Here is an 8,494-nt window from a genome sequence, read left to right as displayed (position 1 = left end):
AAGGTCCTGAAAAGGGGGAAGAGTGTGAAGGGGGATGGATGGTACAGAAGTCATTTTACCCATAGAATGGTAATCAAGAATGAATGGAAAAGGTATGAAAAGGGTGGTAATCCTGGAAAGAAGTAAGGGTTTGACAGGTGTTGGTGACACTGAAATTACTCTATTCTCGAAAAGGAATATAAAGTGGGTGTCACTGAAGTCACTTTCACCAAAGATAGGATATAAAAAATGGCGGGTGGTGGCTCCTGAATCAGGAGATTTTGTGACTGGGGGTGGGTGTATCCATATTTACCATACCTCAAAAAGTGCAAAAAACAGTGGGTGGGGGTTCTGGAAAGTAGGTAGTGTGTGATTGGGCATTGGCTTTGTCGAAGTTAATACTGCCCAGAAAAAGGGTATAAAAAATAAGAGGATTGCTGGAAAAGGGGAAGGATGTCACTGGGAGTGAGTGTGTTTGGACTTACACTCCCACAAGAGGTATAAAAACTAAGGGTATTGCTTAAAAGGGATGAGGATGAGGATTTGTTTTTCGTTTTCACAAATAATTCTATCAAAAACCGTCTTAAAACTTTGTCGCCACGCATATCGTAATCTACATAAAATAATAATATTGATACTTACTTTCAAAGAAATATGCTTTTTGTTGTGATAATTTATCGAATAAATCCAGGTTGTTGAAAATACTAAATATTTGCTCCTTTAAATATTTTGTTGTTAGTTCTGACGTCATTGCTCAACTTAGAAATTTCCATTCCAGCAGAAAAATAATAGAAGTTTTAAAATATTCTAGACTCTTAACAGTCAGGCGTCTAACTTAAGACTGATGAATGTGTCTTTGATTAAATATTTCTAACCCCTAGATCAGAATCCCTTATTACATAAAGCAAAAACCAGGAGCTTCTTTCCCACGTAAGTCATTTTAGTTAATACCAGACGTGACAGAATACGAAAGTAAAATAATTACTGCAACATGTCATACAAAGGTAATACTTAATGGAAATACTAAGAGGTGAGCTCGCTATTTTAACATATTCTCTATTTTATTATGCAAAAGTGGAGAACTTACGTGGCTATAATTTTCGCAATCAATAGTGACCGGTAAGATGGGTAGAATATTAAATTGGGGCAATTAAATCTACTTCAGAATTTTATATTTAAGGTATATGATGGGTCGATGTTACAAAGGGTGAATGAAATTCATTTTATGGTTTATCCCTACAGTCTTTCTAGAGAAATTGTCGAGGGATGGACTTCCATCATCCTTATTTTAAACTCAATAAGTTTCTCTTGTCTGCTCTAGGACTTTGGCCTTATCAATCAAACTTTGAGAAAATTCTTCATCGATGCATCTTCTTCATTCTTTGGGGCAGCAACATTCCGTTAATGGTAGGTTTCTATTTCATTATTCAATATTTCAAAAATCAATCTATATATTCTCATTTGAAAATAGCTAAAGTTGCAATTTTGGGAAGATGAAATATAAATGTGAACAAGGATTTTTTGAAATGCTTGACAAACTAAAAATTACTTATTTTATTTTGTACATGTAAGGCTTTATCCCTTTTTTACACTCTTTCAACTATTTCCCTATTCCCCTATTTACCCCTTTCTTTAATTACTGTTTTCCCCTGTTTTCAGAAAACTACCTAGTTTCTCGTTTTCGTTTAAATTTGAACTGTATTGATAGTGCCCAATAAGGGAATCTAACTATTTTTTGTTAAAATTTAATTCTTTTTAATCAAAAAGTCTACTATTTTATCTTCAGTTCAGATTAATTTTTTCATCTGCAAATTCAATTGGGCCGATATTGGCTAATAAATAATTGAACATTTTTAGTTGAAAATCCAATAATTTGGTTGTTAGTTTATGACTTTATTGTTAATCTGACTTTTTCGGAAGAAAATTAATACTTTTAATGATTGAAAATTAAACGAACTTGTTTAAAAGTCGTCATTTTTAGTTTAAACTTCAACTATTTAGTTGAGAATACTTTTTTCTGCAAAAATTCATATTTTCGGGTTAAAAATTCAAGTTTTTTGTAAAAAATGTATCTTCTTGGCTTGTAAATTCTTTAACTTTCGTAGAAAATTCAAGTATTTGTTTGAAAATTCATATTTTGGGGTAGAAAATTCAACTGCTTTGTAGAGAATTCACCTTCTTCCCTTGAAAATTCAACAATTGGGTTGACACTTTTTTCTCTTTTTAAATAAAAAATCGTCTTGGTTGAAAATTCATCTCTTTTGATACAAATTAACATTTTATTAAAATCAGAATTGCAGCTGTTTCGTTAAAAAATAATCTGCTTTGGTTGCCGTTTCAAATATTTCATTGAAAAATGGCCTTTTTTAAATTACCTTATCCGCTTTTTATTAAAAATTTAATCTTTTATTGTTGAAGTATCCATTATTGAATTTTTTGTTTAGAATAAATCTTTCTTCATTAAAGATTTTAAAACTTGGTTGTTAGCTGAACTTTTTTGTTAATACAACTATTTTGTTGGCAACTTTATTATTTTCTTAAAAATTAGACTTTTTTGTTAAAAAGTCCTCTTTTACTCTCCAAAATTTATCTTTTTTTAAAATATGTCCTACAGGATAGAAAAATAGCCTTTGGATTGAAAATACAACTGTCTTCTAAACAAATATTCTTTTTGGCTTGAAAATTTAACAATTGGGTTTAAAATTCAACTTTTCTTGGTTGAAGTTGAATCCTTTTTGTTTTAAAAATTCAACCAATTGGTCAAAAATTCGACCAATTGATTAGAAATTCATCTTTGTAGGTTGAAAACGCAACTATTTTGTTAAAAATTCATTCTTTTTCTCAAAAATGCATTGTATGATTGTTTAAAAAAATCATCTTTTTGAATAGAAAATTTAACTTTTTAGAAGGTCCGCGGTTTAAATCTGTTAACTGACATTTCTTTCGAAATTGACTTTTTGTACTTTCTGGAACATTTTAAATAAGCAGTTGATATCCCGCAAACGAAATTTCAAAATTTCTTTTAGTTTTTTTAATGGATTTTAAAAATCGCGTTTTAGTATGTACAGCATAAGTCAGCGAACGCTTTTCCTTTACCGTATAAAATTTATAAAATTTCAGTTAACAGGTTTAGACCGCGGACCCTTCTTTTTCTTGAGAATTCAACTTCTTGGGTTGAAATTTAATTTTAATTGTTTAAACATTTGAGAATCTAATTGAAAATGGAACTATTTATTTAAGAATTCAACTATTCTGTTGAAAATTGATCTTTTCGGAATTAAAAGTCAACTGTTTCCTAAATATTCGATTTTTTCACTTGAAAGCTCAACTCTGGTTCAAAATTCATCTCTTCTGGTAGAATTTTTTTATCTTAAATTCAACTATTCTCTTGAAAATGCAATATATCTCGACTTAAGATTTAAAATAATTAATTAATTTTTCTTATATTTTGTTTTTAGATTAGACGATTATATGCTGTTTGGGGAAACATCGATGAAATGATCGACAGTTTCGTTATCATCACAAGCCTCGTTCTTTCTTTAATAAAACTGACCAATAGTATACAAAATAATAAAAAGGTAAATAAATGATTTCAGTTCATATAATTAAAGATAATTATTATAGAATTTAAATAGTTTTGAAAATATTTCAGATGAAAAACCTCTTAGAACAAATCAAAAACGACTGGCACGTTTGGTACAATGAACCGGAAGTGCGAATTTTGCAAAAATATGCTGAAGAAGGAAGGCAGCTCACATTATTATACACTGGTGATTTTTCTACGTTAATTAATTTTCCTCTGGCGAATACGAAAATGTCTCATTACGAAGAAATTTTCTTAGTGCAGAAACATTCATGAAGTAGTGAGAAATGATACAAATTTACGGAAAACATTTTTCTTCAGTTGATATAATGTATGATTATTTAAATATTTTTAGTTGCCACATATTGCTCAGTTGTTTCCTACCTTTCCTTTACACTTTCGCCGCAGATGCTTGACTCAATTTCACCTTTATCAAATGAAACCAGGTCGAAAAAGTATGCTTTGCCTGAAGATTTTGGCATTGATCACGAAAAATATTTTTATTCTATTTTTGTATATAATACTGTGGGTATTTATCTCAATTTCACGATATCGGTCAGTATTGACTCTATGTATTTCGTTTATGTGCAACATGTCTGCGGAATATTTTCAGCAATCGGGTAAGTATTCATTAATAAATCGGGGTTCCCACAAAATCCTAATTTCGAAATTCCCTTACTTTCCCTAACTTACCTTATACCTAGGAGATCAGTAATGTAATTGCAAAAAATTTAGTTTTAAAATTGTTTTTAAACACTTTTAGTGACTTTAAGTTTTCAACCATACAGCTGAATTTTCAACTGAACGAAAAAAAGATTTTTTAGTTAATAAAAAAATCCAAAATAAATGAATTTTTAGCTGAAATAATGAATTCACAACCGAAAAAAATGAATTATTAACCAAATAGTGGAAGTTTCAACTTGAAAGATAAAGTTTCTAAAATATAAGAATTTTAAACTGAAATAGATCAATTTTTAACGAAAAAAGGAATAGTAATTTTAAATTGAAAAATTAATTTTTAACCAAATAATATAACCTTTTAAAGTGATAGTTAGGTTTTCAACCCAACAAATGAATTTTCAGACAAGAACATAAAACTGCTATCGGAATGATGAATATTCCACAAAAAACGGAATAGCTACATTTTTAGTTAGATAAATAAATTTGTACCTAAAAGAGTGAATCTGAAAAAAAAACAAAAAACGAATTTTAAACGAAATCATTAAATTTTCAACCAAAAAGATAAAATTTTCTACCAAAAAAAGACCTTGAGATAAAAAAAAAGATCGTGAGATAAAAAATAAATATTGAAAAAAAGAGTTCGAATAAAAATGTACGATATGACAATTCAACCAAAACAGATTTTAATTTTGAATTAAAAATAGTTGAATTCATTCGAAAAGATAAATTTTTAACAACATAGTTTATTTTTATACTAACAAAGATTTATTAGTCAAGAAAGAAAAAAAATCACCCCAAAATGTTTTATTTTCAAGTCTTTAGGACGAATTTGCAACAAAATCAATAAATTTTGAACAACAAAAACTAAGCTTTTGAACTAAAATAATGACTCAATAAAAAATACAAGGTTTCCATAACAGAGGTAGATAATGGGTCTTTAATATCCCTGTAAACGAGGCTACAAGTAGCAGTTTTCAGGCTAACGTCACGTCAGAAGTCAATAACGGGCACTTTTTCTCCCTAGGAAGCAAAAGGGTCATACCAATAACGCAAGTTACCATGAATGATCAATACTTAAAGGTTAAACTGAAAAAAGATTTTAATGTTAAGCCAAGAACAGTTTATTTCGGCCAAAAAAAGACAAATTTTCAAGCCAATAGTTGAATCCTGAACCAACACAGATTAATTTTTAACAAGAAAGTCGTGATATAAAAAAAAAGATGCAATGTCTACCAGAATAGTTGAACTCTGAACGCAAAAAGACGAATTTGAAAAAAAGACTTGTTAACAAAATTGTTGAATTTTCCATAAAATAATCAAATGAACTTCATTTTAGGGGTTTCCTAACATTCCTTGACTCTACCTGATAGTTCTTATCCAGATTTTATATTTCCTGACTTCCTGGACTTCACTTTCCTGTACTAAACCTGAAAATATATTTTTCGCTAATTAAATATTTAAAATTAGAAGAAATTTACAAAACACAAACTATAAAATATATTTTAGCTTCCCAATTTTTTAATGTTTTAAGACATCGATTAGAGAATATTACAAAGGATTATAAATTGGAGAGTAAAAAACAACTAAAGAAAAATGTATCTGAAGAAATTTTCTTCTGCATTAAACAGCACAACACTGCCCTTAAGTTAGTATTCTATATTTTTAAAAATATGAGCAGTCTTTTTATATTATTATAATATTATTAAATTTATGATTTATGCAACTATCCTTTGAAGATATGCCGAAGATATAGAAAACACTTATGCAGTCTACTTCTTTTTCCTAACAGGAATAAATATGTTAATTCTATCTTTCACTGGAGTTCAGGTATTTCAACAAAATATTTTTTATTGTTTATATTATTTTGATTTGGACTTGTAAAATAAAATCTTTCTTTAGGTTGTGATAAAATTGGGCAACTTCGATGATGTCGTTAAGTTTACCAATTATACAATTTTACTGGTGGTTCATCTTTTATTTAACAGTGTACCTGCGCAAAGATTAGTGGATCACAGTTTGATGATTTCCGATTCAGCGTAAATATTTGATATCCTAAAAAAATAAAAATTTAATCACAAAACGGTAATTTTTCATACAAATTTTACTGATCCTTTTAGTTATAATAGTAGTTGGTATCAAATGTCAACATCGAACAGAAAAATCTTACTTTTTATATTAATGAGAAGTTCCAAACCATGCATAATAACTGCCGGAAAATTTTACGTAATGTCACTGAAAAGTTTCAGTAAGGTACGAAATAACAATATTCTTAAGCTAATTAAATTCTTTTATTTATTTGAATTCAGAATATATTATTTATTATCAAGTTGTTGTTATTTTTTTGCTAAGGTTATTCGAACTGCATCATCTTATTTTACTGTGCTCATTTCAATGCGATGATTTTTGATTTAAATTATTAAATTATTGTATTATTATCATTAAAATTATGGAACTACTAAGGACTTTACCATGGAAAAATGCGAAATAATGTAGATATTTGATGTTCATAAGAAAATATATTATTGTCAAAAACTCGAGATCTACTCTATTTTCATAATCATTGAAAAAAAAATTTTGTATATAAAAATCAATTTTTTGAAAGTAAGAGGACTGATTTCCGCATATGAAAGATCTAAGGATTTTGAGGTACATTTTCTAACTTATTACTAATAATTTTAAGACGATGTAATAATTTAATATAATAATTGCATTTTTAAAAATTTTAGATCAAATTAAGTTTAAATTTAATCTGGAAATTTCATTTCCAGAGATTGGAACACACACTAAAAAGAAACTAATCAACTTTTTGCTCCTTATTTACGTTATTTTAGGCGAAAAAGTTGCAGGAAGTAGAAACATATCGAAAGTCATAAGAAACTAAATTTTCGCGGAAAATAACACTATTATTCATGAATAATACGATGCACTTGTGGTGTCTTGTCTACATTAAAAAAATCTACAATTGACTGACAAAACCCGCCTGAGTAAACTATTAATGTTCATTATAAATTTCCCTACTTGTACCGTGAAAATTTAAATAAATATTGACAATTTTCGACATTAAAAATTCCAAATTTTTTTATCGGGATTCGAGTTGAAAAATCATTAAAATTATTTCTGCTTCATTACAGTATTCAATTTTTAACTTTTTAATTAATCACTTCACTATAAGTGTGAGAATCATCGCCTAGCAGAAAAAGTTTTTTTAAACTTATTTTAAGAGTTGTTTTGACATCCCTTAGACATTCAAGCAAAAAAAACTATATTTTCGAAGTAATATACCACGGTATTTTTTCTAATGAAGCTATTAGCATCCCAAATCACTTTATAATAAAAGCATAAAAAAAATATGCGGGCAGGAAAAGTCACTGAATTTTTTAAGGGTTATTTTAACATCCCTTCAAATAAACTCAAACACTTTTCTTTATAGAATACGTTTCTTGCACTTATTTTTAAGTCATTTCTGGCAAAGACGGTTTAATAAAAAATTTATTATAGGTTTGGTTGTAAGAAAATGTCAATTGTGCTGCTAATTTATACCTTTAATGGATGTTACAAGAACCCTTAAAACGAATTAGAATATTTTTCCTGGTAGGGGATGCTTCCTGCACTTATTTCAAAATATTTTCCGGCGCTAATATTTTAATCAAAAAATCTCCAGTGGATTTCGTTGTTAGGAGGGGTTTGATTTCCTTACTGGAATCTTGAGGGGATGTTAAAACAACCATTGCAATGAATTCAAACCCTTTCCTCAGTACGGGGTGCTTGCCGCACTTATTTGTAACTTATTGTGTACCCCAATAGTTTAATAAAAAAGTCCTGCGTGGTTTTGGTTACAAAATTTCGATTTCCTTGCAATTTTTTATCTTTAAAAAATGATAAAACAACCCTCAAAATCAATTAAGATACTTTTTCTAGTAGGGTCGCTGATTACGAACCTGGTGTCCGCTGAAACCTATAACATAAACCGCGAGAATCTATAACTTTTTTTTTTCAGCGTTTGTTATCGATTTGACTTTCAAATGACCTTGAACCTGACGCGATAAAGGTCATCGGACACCAGGTTCATAATCAGCGACCCCAAAAACCTATAACATATTTTTTCTTAATTTTTTAACCGGTTTTTCTCGATTTGACCTTCAAATGACCACCTTCAAATGACCTTCAAATGACCTTGAACCTGAAGCGATAGAGTTCAACGGATGCCAGATTCGTAATTAGTGACTCCAAAAACCTATAACGTATTTTTTT

General features: G+C 28.9%; 1 protein-coding gene across 1 annotated transcript in view; it reads left to right on the top strand.

Moving 5' to 3' along the window:
• LOC117182031 overlaps positions 1 to 6,643 on the top strand; it is a 14,287-nt gene extending 7,644 nt beyond the window's left edge. The window contains exons 9-17 of the mRNA XM_033375053.1: positions 1,231 to 1,386; positions 3,438 to 3,557; positions 3,632 to 3,749; positions 3,918 to 4,182; positions 5,775 to 5,888; positions 5,980 to 6,070; positions 6,143 to 6,279; positions 6,361 to 6,493; positions 6,593 to 6,643. Of these exons, the coding sequence (XP_033230944.1) occupies positions 1,231 to 1,386; positions 3,438 to 3,557; positions 3,632 to 3,749; positions 3,918 to 4,182; positions 5,775 to 5,888; positions 5,980 to 6,070; positions 6,143 to 6,279; positions 6,361 to 6,493; positions 6,593 to 6,643 (1,185 nt within the window). The remainder of the gene's footprint in view (positions 1 to 1,230; positions 1,387 to 3,437; positions 3,558 to 3,631; positions 3,750 to 3,917; positions 4,183 to 5,774; positions 5,889 to 5,979; positions 6,071 to 6,142; positions 6,280 to 6,360; positions 6,494 to 6,592) is intronic.
• The last annotated feature ends 1,851 nt before the right edge of the window (positions 6,644 to 8,494 follow it).

This window comes from Belonocnema kinseyi, chromosome 10, assembly GCF_010883055.1.
Source record: "Belonocnema kinseyi isolate 2016_QV_RU_SX_M_011 chromosome 10, B_treatae_v1, whole genome shotgun sequence".
NCBI classification, from domain to species: Eukaryota; Metazoa; Arthropoda; class Insecta; order Hymenoptera; family Cynipidae; genus Belonocnema; species Belonocnema kinseyi.
This window is presented reverse-complemented; position numbering and strand designations above follow the sequence as displayed.